The 14,772-nt window shown below is 40.0% G+C and overlaps 1 protein-coding gene and 1 long non-coding RNA gene across 2 annotated transcripts; both read right to left on the bottom strand.

Moving 5' to 3' along the window:
* Positions 1-15: 15 nt before the first annotated feature.
* On the bottom strand, positions 16-2,084 carry LOC146658033 (C-X-C motif chemokine 10-like). Its single transcript, XM_085426429.1, has 4 exons — positions 1,994-2,084; positions 1,317-1,434; positions 696-776; positions 16-473 (listed from the first exon to the last, which is right to left on the bottom strand). Exons 1-4 carry the CDS (start codon positions 2,055-2,057, stop codon positions 419-421), a joined length of 318 nt encoding a protein of 105 aa, XP_085282555.1. The 5' UTR covers positions 2,058-2,084; the 3' UTR covers positions 16-418.
* Positions 2,085-12,199: 10,115 nt separating this feature from the next.
* LOC146658032 (uncharacterized) lies at positions 12,200-12,932 on the bottom strand. Its single transcript, XR_014914163.1, has 2 exons — positions 12,846-12,932; positions 12,200-12,321 (listed from the first exon to the last, which is right to left on the bottom strand). It is a non-coding gene; the product is annotated as an uncharacterized LOC146658032 (long non-coding RNA).
* Positions 12,933-14,772: the final 1,840 nt, after the last annotated feature.

Genomic DNA, 14,772 nt, shown 5'->3' with positions numbered 1-14,772 from the left:
GAAAACTCTTCTTGTCTGTGCTTTATTTTTGTTTTTTAAAAAAGTCAAAATTCAGGGATACAACACATATTGACGTCATAGCAGTGGGTATTACAAAAATCTTTTTTTAATTAAAAAGTACAAATACACACGTTTAATGCAACAGTAACAGATACAAACTTAAAAAAGTGAAAGGTGTGCAACAATCTTCAGTACCTTCTTCAAATATTAAGGTGGCACAGTTTAAAGGTATTTTTATCAATTCTATCAGAATTTCAAGCATAAAACAATCACATATAGATTATGTGATTTTCTAAGAATTATACCTTTGTCATCAAAGGATAACACTCGAGAAAATGAAACTGTATTCGGGCTGAATACAACAGGCTTGCTACAGGTAATTCAGATTGATGAAGGGAGGAATCGATCTGCCGTGTGATCAGAAGCTAGGTGTTGAAGCAGTGCGTGGCCCAGTGGTTGAGACGGTGTTCTTCCTGTAATTCAAAATAAAAACGATGGAGTTAATAATCAGAATAACTCAAAATAAGCAAATTCGTTTTGGCTCTAAAAATGCCCCCCTTTTGACCGGTAAATACAGAAACTAAGTTAATAGGATTTTGTATAGAAAGTTAGCTAAACGTTAAAAATGCCGGTTCTATGAAATGTTCGCATGTATTCTAAAAGTGATAAGTGTATGACTGATAAGAAATTCTCACTTTTGCAGAGTTTTGAGAAGGCCTGGAAACCACTTGGCCTCTGGATTGACACAGATCTTAGCACCAGACCTCACAGTGATCCTGTTGAGAAAGCAGAAGATTCAAAACATTACTTAAAAATGGAGAAATTATCACGCCGCACAAACTTGATTGAAACTGAAGCAGAAACAAAACTAAGACATGAAGTAAAAGTTTCATTTTTGCTCTTAGTTTACAGTTCTGTGTGTCAGCAGGTAACTTCAAACTTGCATCATCATCATCATCAGTGCCAGTTATAATACAATAATGTCAAAGTGTAAAAGGGCTTTATTGACATTTACATGGTTCACAGAACAGTGAAAAAGTTTAAAATTACAGTATAAAAGCTTAAAATGAAAAACTCTTAAAGATATGAAGATAAAATACTCAAGTAATAAAGTATATTTCTCAACAATAAAGTACATATAGTACACTTGAGTATTTCAAATGTGTGCATTTTTGTAAGTTTCCACAACATTTCTATAGAAAGCTTTATTTTATTGTGCTCTGCAATCTTTAAAGACACTTTCAATATAAACTGTGATGCATTACAGTAGAGAGTAAAAAGCACCGTTAAGAAACGTCACCTTTGCAAATACTCACATGATTTCAGTTCGGGGGCAGTGTCCTGAAACAGGAGTCACCTCAATCTTCTTGACCATCTTAGCAGAAACAGGTCTCATGGTCGTCTTTCTACAGCGGCAGGTATTTATGGTAAAACCTGAAAAGAAGCATTTCTATTATTTTAGGAGGAAAGAGTTTGTGAAAACAGTAAGAAACAGTAAGAAGCCCCAAAGAAGCCAGTAGATGGACTTCGGGTAATAACCTTCAAACACTCAAAACAATATTTACTTTCAATTACAGGAAAAAGTTTTAATAGTTCTACTAATATTTTAATATTTCTACATTTCTACTATTCTTTGTTTTTTATCACTGATGTAAAAATATAAATGCCTGCAGTATCTCAATATAAGCCGCTCACCAGGCGCCTGTGGCACTTTTATTTAACTGTGTCATTATATATATATATATTATATATATCTACTATATAACTGTAGTATATATTTACTCTTTATCATGCTGCTGTAACATAAAAATTTCCCTTGTGGGATCAATAATTTATCGATCTGTCTGTCTAATGTATTTTTAAACAGAATAACTAAAGTAAGACGATAAATATGAATAAAATAATGACCTCAAAATCAAAGGGTATATTTTGCCCTCCTGTGAGATACCAAACTGTACAAATATTCTGAATTAAAGCAGTAATGTTTTCTTACCATGCAGAGACGCAATGCAACAGCAGAAAGTCAGAGCGACCAGCAGGAGCAGTGGCTTGTTCATCTTCGTGATGGTTGTTTTGATCTTTGAGGACCAGTGAGGATGCAAGAGAGAAAGTCTGAGTGAACGAAGTCGAGTGTGGGTTTATAAAGCTGAGAAAGAGGAAGTAAGTTTGGAAACTCTGTGACATTTTCTGTAGTTTTCTGCTCACTGTGCTAAATTTATCAAACACCCCCATTTCGTCACTGCTCAAAATAAAATGTCATAAAAACAGAATTATAAAATAAAATAATAAATATAATTGCATATTATTATATAATAAAAACATGTTGAATTGCATATTATATAATTATAAATGTTATATATGATTACCAATCATGTAAATACTGAGTACATTTAATAGGGGATTTCTTTGATTACTGGATGCTAGCTCCAAATCTAAGGCTGTAAAGATGCTCAGATACACTCAGACACTTCAACGGTTACACCTTGCTAGTATAAATACATAAATAAAGTAAAATATTTCATTTGGCAGAGCAGCACTTCCGTAATTAAGGGCTGTTAACCTTTTCCGTTTCTGCTTTATTGACTGGGGGAATTTTGTCTCAGCCCCTTAAATTAGACTGCTTCTCATACATGAAAATTAGATGGACAACCCAGAATTACACCGATAAAACTTATTTACGCGCATCTGCTGGAATCAGACTGGGAACTCCTGATCAATCACAAAATGCTTTTGTGGGTCATAAGAGGACCCTAAAGATTCATTTTTTAAGTCTCCCCAGCATGCCGCACTGTGGTTTAGTGTAGAGCTGCTGTAATCAATCCTAAATAATGTTTTGCTTTAGGTTTATTGGGTTTTTTTACACTTACAATTAAATTTAAATATGATTTTCAAGTGAAAATATCAAGAAAAAAGGAGGGAAAGGAATAAAGGGATCCAAAGCCATTGTTTTATTTTTGGGCTGTGGTTTTGGCCTATGCACATACTTTCCCCCTTCATAAAGTAACAGCTGTGATGACTAATAACACTTCAACATTAAGTAATGCTGAAAGACGACATCGGTCATGACTGAAACTTTCACCACTATATGAGCTACTTGGATAATATCTGCCTCTCTTGAGGGACTTTGAAAGTGGCCTCTGTCTCTGTGCTGGGGATCAGCGTGTCTGAGGGATCTCCTTCCTCCTCTTTTCCTTCCAAGGATTAAAGTTATTTCTTGTTTTACGATATTTTGTGTGTTTACATAAGTTGATGAAGTTTGCACAGCAGGGACTCTTTGTCCAACATTCATCACTGTTAGCAACTTTTTCATTTACAGCAGGGAAGTACCTCTGCACAGGGCTCAGGGCTCTACTCAGTGCCACTTAGTCACGTGACCGCAGGTCGACTAAACACAGTAAAGCAGGAAGCTGCGAGTAGGGGGCAGAGCAAAGTGAGTCTGAATGACATGAACGGTGTTAACTTTAGGTTACTTGCATAAACCTGGTTCTCAGAGTTGCATGAGTGAGATGTGTCACTATGGAATGTGCCTCCCCGCATATTCCTCAGATGCATTTATCTCATTCTGCCAATCCTGATTGGCTGGTGATTGCAATCATTATGTCGGGCAGAGCCACCCACCCTTAAATAGCTTGTGCTATTACATAGTTGTTATTTAAGATAAACACCTCTTGTCGCTTTGCCCCGGCATGAAGGGCTGTCTGGTGAGATGTCTTACTCATGGTACTCTGAGAACCAGGGTTACGCAAGTTACCTAAAGATCTCATTTCTAGCATTCATTTCACCGTCTCACTATGGGAAATGGAGACTCCAGTATTGCCAGACAAGCTTATGTCAAGGACCCAGTGCCCACTACTTGAAGCAGAGACTTCCAACCTGTAAAACTGGACAAAAATGAGAGGTGAAGACCAGCTTGCCTCTGCAAGACCGGCTTGCGGCCTGCAGGCTTGCTCCACCACGAGTGAAGTAAGCCGGAAGGCCGTTTGCTGCCTGCCACCCTATACACCCTACACATATACTATAATCATATGTGTATTGTTTGTGTATTTATACACAAATACTCATATGTATTCGAATAATAATAATAATAATATTAATAATAATAATTAAAAAAGAAAATGCATGAATAAACTTTCTGAATCCTTTATCATCTGCAACTGAAAATAGTTGTGGACGATTACTATACCTTTCTAATGTGACGATGTTGTCTGTTGTTGTTGTCCCTGGCTCTCTTTCTCTGTCTTTCCCTGCCTTCTGTTCCTGTGCTACTGCGAGTACTACCGCCCCCCCCCCTCTGCTCAGTGCAAGCACAAGGCTCACGTGCGGAGTGAAGCGGGAAAAAGTGAGAGAAAGAAAAAAAAAACCCACTAGGCTCGCGTCGTTCACTTCAAAGAGTCGGCTCTAAGAGCCGTTTTGTTCACGACCGACACATCACTAGTATACAGCCTTTGTAATTCTTCAGAAGAGAAAGGGAGGGGGGAGAATGCAGACAGGACAATAGGTACAAATACCCCAACCACCTAGGCACATAGGTCGGGTTGGGCTTTAGTGACACCCTGTTACAAGCATAGCCATACCTGTTATGTGTCTGTGAGCGCGAGGAGGGAGAAAAAGAGTGGAAAAGTACGAGCTGTCACCGAGCAGAAACGGGAAATGGAAGCATGTAAATATAATAATAACCACTGCAGCCAAAAAGAGTGCCTGACGAGCCCAGTTGTAAGTAAGCTCTTAAGACTCGACTGTACGCTGTGTTCGTGTTTTCCTCCGAAACAAAAAGTTCCGTTGGAGCAGCCTTTCAACGCCTCTCTCTGTCTCTCGCTAGCAAAGTTGACTCAGACAACAAAGTAAAGCTAGTTTTCAGCTACGAGCCCGACACGGAACTGGATGTATTAGCCAGAGGTCTCTTTACGGTTTTACGCCTTTACGGTTCGGAGCCGCGAACCTGTTTTACAGGTGCGGAATAGTTTTCTATACGAGATCGCTGCAGAAAGTGCAGCCTTACCTAATGTCAACCTACTGTTACTCATTTTATATTAAGATTTAAAACCTAGTTGGTATTGGTATGGCAAATAACCTTCAGTAAAAGTAATAGGTCACACAACAATAGTACATTCATGTAGTTGTAAATAGCATGATAATATATTAAGTAATCCAAAGTATTCAGAATACATTACTCTCATTGAGACACAGGCATTAGAGCCATTAAGAGGCTATTGTAATGGAATAGAGTTACTCATATTATGTATTTTAAATATAATTCCGGTACATGTATTCCGTTACTCCCCAACACTGGCCACAATCAGCCCCAGTTTCAGCTGTGGGCAAAAAGGGGTCTGTTCCCAACAGGCTAACTTGGCACATCAGTCATCGTCTGAGACTCCTCATGTTGAAGCGGGTGCAGTGCAGGAACCAGGGGTTTCGATTGCAAGCTGGGCATGTTCCAGCCCAAGGCAACACAAGCAGACCTGGTGTGTGTTCTTACTCGAGACCCCATACCTTGGAGTCTCCGCGTCCTCCAGTATAAGGGAAAGTTGCGATTTTTGCTAGCTGGTATACTAACGTCGAAGGATGTGAGTTAGTTGGCTTGGTAACCTTGGCTGAAGATGAACGGTGGTAGCTGGTGTGCTAAACTGTGCAAAAAGGACCGCCTTACTGGAAGGTAAGTGGTATGACGACCAATCTTTGGTGAAGATTCGGGTTCAGAAGAGACAGGCAAAGGTAGCTAGCACCCAGCAACAGGAAATAGCTAACGCTCCTATCTGTGGAAAGTGAAGTTAACTATTCTAAGAAGGTTGAGATATGCCCTGAAGCAAGAAGAGGTTTTTGAATAACAACTATGTAATAGTGCAAGCCATATAGGCGTTGTTGTTTTAGTAATGTGAGGTAGGGCTGGGCCACATTATACCGTTCACGGTAAAACCGGTACAATGTTACGCAACAATAAGAAATTAAAATATCACCATAGAATATGGCTCATTTGCATGAGCGAAGCCGCTGTCTGGTGAGGCTTGCTATGTCCCTTTTGATTGTTAATGGTTAAAAATGTTTTTTATGAATCACAAGGTATAAAACTACTTAAAAAGACACACACACACACACACACACAAAGTAACTCGGCCAGAGTGCCTATTTCGGGTCACTTTTGCCAGTCCCAAGTACGGATAAAGGAGGAGGGTTGGAATTGTGACATTAAAAAAACAAAAACTCCACAATGTTTTTTTCTCTCTCCTACAGCGTCTGTTGCATAGGCATGACCTATTATGCAAATTAGGCGATGACATCATTTGGCGACTTCTAGCGACTTTTAGGACAGCCAATCGCGATTTTACTTACTGAAGAGTTGGCAACACTGCGGAGCAATCTGGGTCCAAAACTCCGTCCCCTTCAGGTACCAAAGTCAAACGAACACTGCGGCACACTGAGAGTTAAAAACTTCTTTCATCTTTAATTAAATGATCAGTGTTGCTGCTTTACCAGGTTTAACAATTAAGTTTAAAACAGCAGAACTCTCTGCCTGGGAGGGATGTGAGGTGGGCAAATGAACTGAATCATTTCTTCAACAGATTTGATTCAACCATGAGACAGTCTACAACATCGGCTGCAGACTCACCCACCCCCACTGCTGCTGTTCCACCTCTGACACCTCAGACACTTCACACCTCCTCTATTCACCCTGCTCACTCCTCCCCACCCCCAACAACAGCATCCAATACACACTCAACACAAGGCTCCAGCCTGTCTCTCTCAACCACCCAGGTTAGGAGGGAACTGAGGAGGATTAATGGCAAGAAGGCAGCGGGCCCAGATGGCATCAGCTCGAGGGTCGTCAGGTCCTGCGCGGACCAACTGTGTGGGGTGATGGAGCACCTCTTCAACCTGAGCCTGAGGTTGGGAAGAGTCCCACAGCTCTGGAAAACCTCCTGTGTTGTACCAGTGCCAAAGACTTCACGCCCCAAGGACCTCAACAGCTACAGGCCGGTGGCTCTGACATCCCACCTGATGAAGACCCTGGAGCGGTTGGTCCTGGCTCAGCTTCGGCGCCTAACAAGCTCATCACTGGACCCACTTCAGTTTGCCTACCAGCCTGGCATTGGAGCGGATGATGCCGTCATTCACCTCCTACATCGTTCCCTCGCTCACCTGGAGACCGCTGGAAGCACTGTGAGAATCATGTTCTTTGATTTCTCCAGTGCCTTCAACACTATTCTTCCCTCGGTTCTGAAGGACAAGCTGGTGAACTCTGGAGTGGACCATCACCTCACTACCTGGATCCTGGACTACCTCACCGACCGACCACAGTATGTGAGGACTCAGGGCTGTGTGTCGGACAGGGTCGTCTGCAGTACGGGGGCCCACAGGGAACGGTTCTGGCTCCGTTCCTCTTCACCATCTACACTGCAGACTTCTCCCACAACTCCACCCAGTGCTTCCTGCAGAAGTTCTCTGATGACTCTGCAATAGTCGGCCTCATCACTGATGGGGACGACAAGGAGTACAGAGGTCTGACCCAAGACTTTGTGGACTGGTGCCAGCTGAACTACCTCCAGATCAACGCCAGTAAAACCAAGGAGCTGGTGGTAGACTTCCGCAGGCACAAGCATTCTCCACTGCAACCACTGAACATCCAAGGTATGGACATTGAGGCTGTGGACAGCTACAGGTACCTTGGTGTTCATCTGAACAACAGACTGGACTGGACTCATAACTCAGACGCCCTCTACAGGAAAGGGCAGAGCAGGTTGTACCTGCTGCGGAGACTCAGGTCGTTTGGGGTGGAGGGCCCACTCCTGAAGACCTTCTATGACTCTGTGGTGGCTTCTGCTATCTTTTATGGTGTGGTCTGCTGGGGCGGCAGCATCTCTGCTGGGGACAGGAAGAGACTGAACAGGGTGATCCGAAGGGCCAGCTCTGTTCTAGGATGCCCTCTGGACCCAGTGGAGGTGGTGAGTGACAGGAGAATGGCGGCTAAGCTGTCATCCCTGTTGGACAACGTCTCCCACCCCATGCAGCAGACTGTGACAGCACTGAGCAGCTCCTTCAGTGGGAGACTGCGGCACCCACGGTGTGGGACGGAGAGATTTCGCAGGTCTTTCCTCCCCACTGCTGTCAGACTCCACAACAAAGACTTTAACTGAACAAACACACACATCCACACATGTGCAAAATATATTTTTATCTTATTGTATATTTTTATTCTATTTTATTCTACTGTATATAGTATATTATTTTATTCTATTCTGTACAGCTGTGTACTGTATTTATTCTTATTGTATTCTAATTTTTGCGTCATAACTTTTGCACTGTCCACTTCCTGCTGTGACAAAACAAATTTCCCACGTGTGGGACTAATAAAGGTTATCTTATCTTATCTTATCTTATCTTAACACCCCGGTATCCGTGAAAACAGAATTTATTAAATTATTAATAATAATTGAGTTAGAAGTTAGCAGAAATTAGCGCGCTAGTTTTGCCAGTTACCTAAACATTAAATTAAATTCACTTCCACTGTAGATGAAGACAGAAACTATATAGATAGATCAGAATTTGTCAAATAATCTCAATGAGATTTTACCTGGATAAATAAAGGACTAATAATAAAACTGTTATCAATGAAGGTGGTATGCAGTTCTTCACCACACTGGTCTCCAGTCCAACAAGCGCCCACCGCAGGCAGGAGGAAGCACTCGGTCAGCTTCCTCTGACTGGAAACTTTCAGCTGTGGTGAACAGCTCTTACCAAAGCCAAACTTAGCCTCATGTTTGCCATTTAAATGTTTAAAAAGAGAGAAAAAAATAAGTTTAAATAATGTGGGTTATGCTGCTGTCTTTGTTTAGTCCCTCTAACAAAAGGACTATCTGGCTCTTTAAAATTCTTCAGTGTACAGGGAGTGCAGAATTATTAGGCAAATGAGTATTTTGTCCACATCATCCTCTTCATGCATGTTGTCTTACTCCAAGCTGTATAGGCTCGAAAGCCTACTACCAATTAAGCATATTAGGTGATGTGCATCTCTGTAATGAGAAGGGGTGTGGTCTAATGACATCAACACCCTATATCAGGTGTGCATAATTATTAGGCAACGTCCTTTCCTTTGGCAAAATGGGTCAAAAGAAGGACTTGACAGGCTCAGAAAAGTCAAAAATAGTGAGATATCTTGCAGAGGGATGCAGCAGTCTCAAAACTGCAAAGCTTCTGAAGCGTGATCATCGAACAATCAAGCGTTTCATTCAAAATAGTCAACAGGGTCGCAAGAAGCGTGTGGAAAAACCAAGGCGCAAAATAACTGCCCATGAACTGAGAAAAGTCAAGCGTGCAGCTGCCAAGATGCCACTTGCCACCAGTTTGGCCATATTTCAGAGCTGCAACATCACTGGAGTGCCCAAAAGCACAAGGTGTGCAATACTCAGAGACATGGCCAAGGTAAGAAAGGCTGAAAGACGACTACCACTGAACAAGACACACAAGCTGAAACGTCAAGACTGGGCCAAGAAATATCTCAAGACTGATTTTTCTAAGGTTTTATGGACTGATGAAACGAGAGTGAGTCTTGATGGGCCAGATGGATGGGCCCGTGGCTGGATTGGTAAAGGGCAGAGAGCTCCAGTCTGACTCAGACGCCAGCAAGGTGGAGGTGGAGTACTGGTTTGGGCTGGTATCATCAAAGATGAGCTTGTGGGGCCTTTTCGGGTTGAGGATGGAGTCAAGCTCAACTCCCAGTCCTACTGCCAGTTTCTGGAAGACACCTTCTTCAAGCAGTGGTACAGGAAGAAGTCTGCATCCTTCAAGAAAAACATGATTTTCATGCAGGACAATGCTCCATCACACGCGTCCAAGTACTCCACAGCGTGGCTGGCAAGAAAGGGTATAAAAGAAGAAAAACTAATGACATGGCCTCCTTGTTCACCTGATCTGAACCCCATTGAGAACCTGTGGTCTATCATCAAATGTGAGATTTACAAGGAGGGAAAACAGTACACCTCTCTGAACAGTGTCTGGGAGGCTGTGGTTGCTGCTGCACGCAATGTTGATGGTGAACAGATCAAAACACTGACAGAATCCATGGATTGCAGGCTTTTGAGTGTCCTTGCAAAGAAAGGTGGCTATATTGGTCGCTGATTTGTTTTTGTTTTGTTTTGAATGTCAGAAATGTATATTTGTGAATGTGGAGATGTTATATTGGTTTCACTGGTAAAAATAAATAATTGAAATGGGTATATATTTGTTTTTTTTTAAGTTGCCTAATAATTATGCACAGTAATAGTCACCTGCACACACAGATATCCCCCTAAAATAGCTCAAACTAAAAACAAACTAAAAACTACTTCCAAAAACATTCAGCTTTGATATTAATGAGTTTTTTGGGTTCATTGAGAACATGGTTGTTGTTCAATAATAAAATTATTCCTCAAAAATGCAACTTGCCTAATAATTCTGCACTCCCTGTATGTTCATACACAGTCCTCTAACATAAACTCAAATATCCTGTGAAAGTGCTCTCAAAAGGGAAGTCATTTTCTCACAATGTTAATTTATATAGATTTATGTAAATCCTGATTACGTTAGAGCGAAATCTTTAGGGTTTATCACAGTTTATCACATTTGTCATGGGTCCCCAACTGTTAAAAAAGTGAGATAATTCATCATTATAGTACAGTAAAAACTACATAAATATTTATTGGAGATAATTAAGGCGACAAAACCATGTTGTCTTTCAGACAAGTGGTGAAAAAGAGTCCAAAATACACATCAAGTTTGCTGAAATTAGTATTTAATAAGAGAGTGCCATTTTTCTATTTAAACAAAAGTCGTGTAAGTCTTTATATTCATATTTGAGTTTATTTTCTGTAGTGGTGACAATATAATGATGTAATGTGTTTGATGTCTGTTTGAAAAGTCTACATAAATTAAGTGGCGTTTGTTAAAGTCAAAAGTCAAAATTCAGGGATACAACACACATTGAAGTCATAGTATTAGAGAAACCAGTTTTTTAATTAAACAGTACTTATACACATGTGTAATGCAACACTAACAGATACAAACTATTAAAAAAGAGAAAAGTGTGCAACAATACTGCAGTCCTTTTTTCTTCTTCAGTACATTCTTACAATGGTAAGGTGGCGCAGTTTAATAGTATTCTATCAGAATTTCAAGCATAAAAAAAAATCACATATAGATTATGTGATTTTCTAAGAATTATACCTTTGTCATCAAAGGATAACACTCGAGAAAATGAAACTGTATTCGGGCTGAATACAACAGGCTTGCTACAGGTAATTCAGACTGATGAAGGGAGGAATCGATCTGCCGTGTGATCAGAAGCTAGGTGTTGAAGCAGTGCGTGGCCCAGTGGTTGAGACGGTGTTCTTCCTGTAATTCAAAATAAAAACGATGGAGTTAATAATCAGAATAACTCAAAATAAGCAAATTAGTTTTGGCTCTAAAAATGCCCCCCTTTTGACCAGTAAATACAGAAACTAAGTTAATAGGATTTTGTATAGAAAGTTAGCTAAACATTAAAAATGCCGGTTCTATGAAATGTTCGCATGTATTCTAAAAGTGATAAGTGTATGACTGATAAGAAATTCTCACTTTTGCAGAGTTTTGAGAAGGCCTGGAAACCACTTGGCCTCTGGATTGACACAGATCTTAGCACAGTGATCCTGTTGAGAAAGCAGAAGATTCAAAACATTACTTAAAAATGGAGAAATTATCACGCCGCACAAACTTGATTGAAACTGAAGCAGAAACAAAACTAAGACATGAAGTAGAAGTTTCATTTTTGCTCTTAGTTTACAGTTCTGTGTGTCAGCAGGTAACTTCAAACTTGCATCATCATCATCATCATCATCAGTGCCAGTTATAATACAATAATGTCAAAGTGTAAAAGGGCTTTATTGACATTTACATGGTTCACAGAACAGTGAAAAAGTTTAAAATTACAGTATAAAAGCTTAAAATGAAAAACTCTTAAAGATATGAAGATAAAATACTCAAGTAATAAAGTATATTTCTCAACAATAAAGTACATATAGTACACTTGAGTATTTCAAATGTGTGCATTTTTGTAAGTTTCCACAACATTTCTATAGAAAGCTTTATTTTATTGTGCTCTGCAATCTTTAAAGACACTTTCAATATAAACTGTGATGCATTACAGTAGAGAGTAAAAAGCACCGTTAAAAAACGTGACCTTTGCAAATACTCACATGATTTCAGTTCGGGGGCAGTGTCCTGAAACAGGAGTCACCTCAATCTTCTTGACCATCTTAGCAGAAACAGGTCTCATGGTCGTCTTTCTACAGCGGCAGGTATTTATGGTAAAACCTGAAAAGAAGCATTTCTATTATTTTAGGAGGAAAGAGTTTGTGAAAACATTAAGAAACAGTAAGAAGCCCCAAAGAAGCCAGTAGATGGACTTCGGGTAATAACCTTCAAACACTCAAAACAATATTTACTTTCAATTACAGGAAAAAGTTTTAATAGTTCTACTAATATTTTAATATTTCTACATTTCTACTATTCTTTGTTTTTTATCACTGATGTAAAAATATAAATGCCTGCAGTATCTCAATATAAGCCGCTCACCAGGCGCCTGTGGCACTTTTATTTAACTGTGTCATTATATATATATATATTATATATATCTACTATATAACTGTAGTATATATTTACTCTTTATCATGCTGCTGTAACATAAAAATTTCCCTTGTGGGATCAATAATTTATCGATCTGTCTGTCTAATGTATTTTTAAACAGAATAACTAAAGTAAGACGATAAATATGAATAAAATAATGACCTCAAAATCAAATGGTATATTACTGCATTAAAGCAGTAATGTTTTCTTACCATGCAGAGACACGATGCAACAGCAGAAAGTCAGAGCGACCAGCAGGAGCAGTGGCTTGTTCATCTTCGTGATGGTTGTTTTGACCTTTGAGGACCAGTGAGGATGCAAGAAAGAAAGTCTGAGTGAACGAAGTCGAGTGTGGGTTTATAAAGCTGAGAAAGAGGAAGTAAGTTTGGAAACTTACTTCGTCATCACTCACATATTGTCAATATGTCATAAAAGCAGAATTATTAAGTAAAATAATAAATATAACTGCATATTATTATATAATAAAAATGTAGAATTATATATTAAATCATTATAAATGTAACATATGATTACCAATCATGTAAATACTGAGTACATTTAATAGGGGATTTCTTTGATTACTGGATGCTAGCTCCAAATCTAAGGCTGTAAAGATGCTCAGATACACTCAGACACTTCAACAGTTGCACCTTGCTAGTATAAATACATAAAGTAAAATATTTCATTTGGCAGAGCAGCACTTCCGTAATTGAGGGCTGTTAACCTTTTCCGTTTCTGCTTTGACTGGGGGAATTTTGTCTCAGCCCCTTAAATTAGACTGCTTCTCATACCTGAAAATGAAATGGAAAACCCAGAATTACACCGATAAAAATTATTTACACGCAGTAAACATTTGCATCTGCTGGAATCAGACTGGGAACTCCTGATCAATCGCAAAATGCTTTTGTGGGTCATACCCACATAGCAGACAGGTTTGGCCCAGATCTGGCATCAAGCTGGCACTTCTGACTGAACGGTGTCATGGCAGGGTGTATGTCAACCAGATGTGGGCCAGGTCTGGCAATGATGACACTATTTATGTTCTCCTATTTTAGTTAGAAGAAACAAATGCCATGTTGCAATACTATACAATACTATAGTATACAATACTATACTATGGTAGGCAACGTTTCAAATGCAGGTTTGTCAGGTTTGTGAGTGTACACTTGATCCAAAACCTAGTGAGGGTTTACTCATATTTACCACTGGGTGTCTTTAGCTCAGGAGGTGGAGCAGGTCACCTACTGATCAGAAGGTTAGTGGTTCAGTCCTTGGCTCCTCCAGACTGTATGTTGTGAGTGTGTATGAATGTAGTGAGAAAGTGTGTGTTTGGGTGAATGTGGCATGTTGTATATAAAATGGTAAAAATGGTAAATGGCCTGTATTTGTATAGCGCTTTACTAGTCCCTAAGGACCCAAAGCGCTTTACACATCCAGTCACCCACCCATTCACACACACATTCACACACTGGTGATGGCTGCTACATTGTAGCCACAGCCGCCCTGGAGCGCACTGACAGAGGCGAGTAATCTGGGAGAGTAGGAAAGCGCAATGTGAAAATTAGTCCATTCGCTGTCTGAACAGAGTTACGTCATGTTACTTTTGCACTATTATGTTCTAGCACATGTTGTTATTACATGGCTTGATTAAGGTACACATTAGGCTGACATCTGGGGCTAGAGCTGAAACTGTTCTGGGCCAGCAGTGTGGTTGCAACTGGTCTTGTGCTGTCCCATGTGTGGGCCACCTCTGGCAAACCAGCTTTGGGCCACCATTATTTGTGGTATGTGGGCCATGTGTAAGCACACTGTGTGGGCAAGATCCGGCTCGTACCAATTTTGCTATGTGGGTAAGAGGACCCTAAAAATGTGGGGGGTTTTTTTAACTCTGCCCAGCATGCCGCATTCACTGAAAATAAGCTCTTGTCTCAAATGACGATGAATTCAACATTTAAGACTTCTGTTGCATTAGGTGGAGGTGCAGGTAAATTACTAAATGAGATTGAATAACATCAACACCACTCAATCACTATGATAAAGCCAGTGTTTATGCTGTGGTTTAATTTAGATCTGCTGTAATTAATCCTACATAATTTTTTTGTTTTACGGTTACTGCTTTTTTACACTTACAATTAAATT

Source organism: Rhamphochromis longiceps, linkage group LG12 (assembly GCF_057381845.1).
Source record: "Rhamphochromis longiceps isolate RC_006_pf linkage group LG12, R_longiceps_female_GT1.1, whole genome shotgun sequence".
Taxonomy (NCBI): Eukaryota; Metazoa; Chordata; class Actinopteri; order Cichliformes; family Cichlidae; genus Rhamphochromis; species Rhamphochromis longiceps.
Note: the sequence above shows the minus strand (reverse complement) of the source record. Positions and strands in the feature narration are given on the sequence as shown.

Excerpts from the sequence above, each read along its gene's own strand:
- LOC146658033 (XM_085426429.1), bottom strand. The coding sequence starts at position 2,057 with ATGAACAAGCCACTGCTCCTGCTGGTCGCTCTGACTTTCTGCTGTTGC. Across the intron at positions 777-1,316 it reads TGCCCCCGAACTGAAATCAT|GATCACTGTGAGGTCTGGTG; the intron begins GTGAGTATTTGC and ends CTTTCTCAACAG. Across the intron at positions 474-695 it reads CTTCTCAAAACTCTGCAAAA|GAAGAACACCGTCTCAACCA; the intron begins GTGAGAATTTCT and ends TTTGAATTACAG.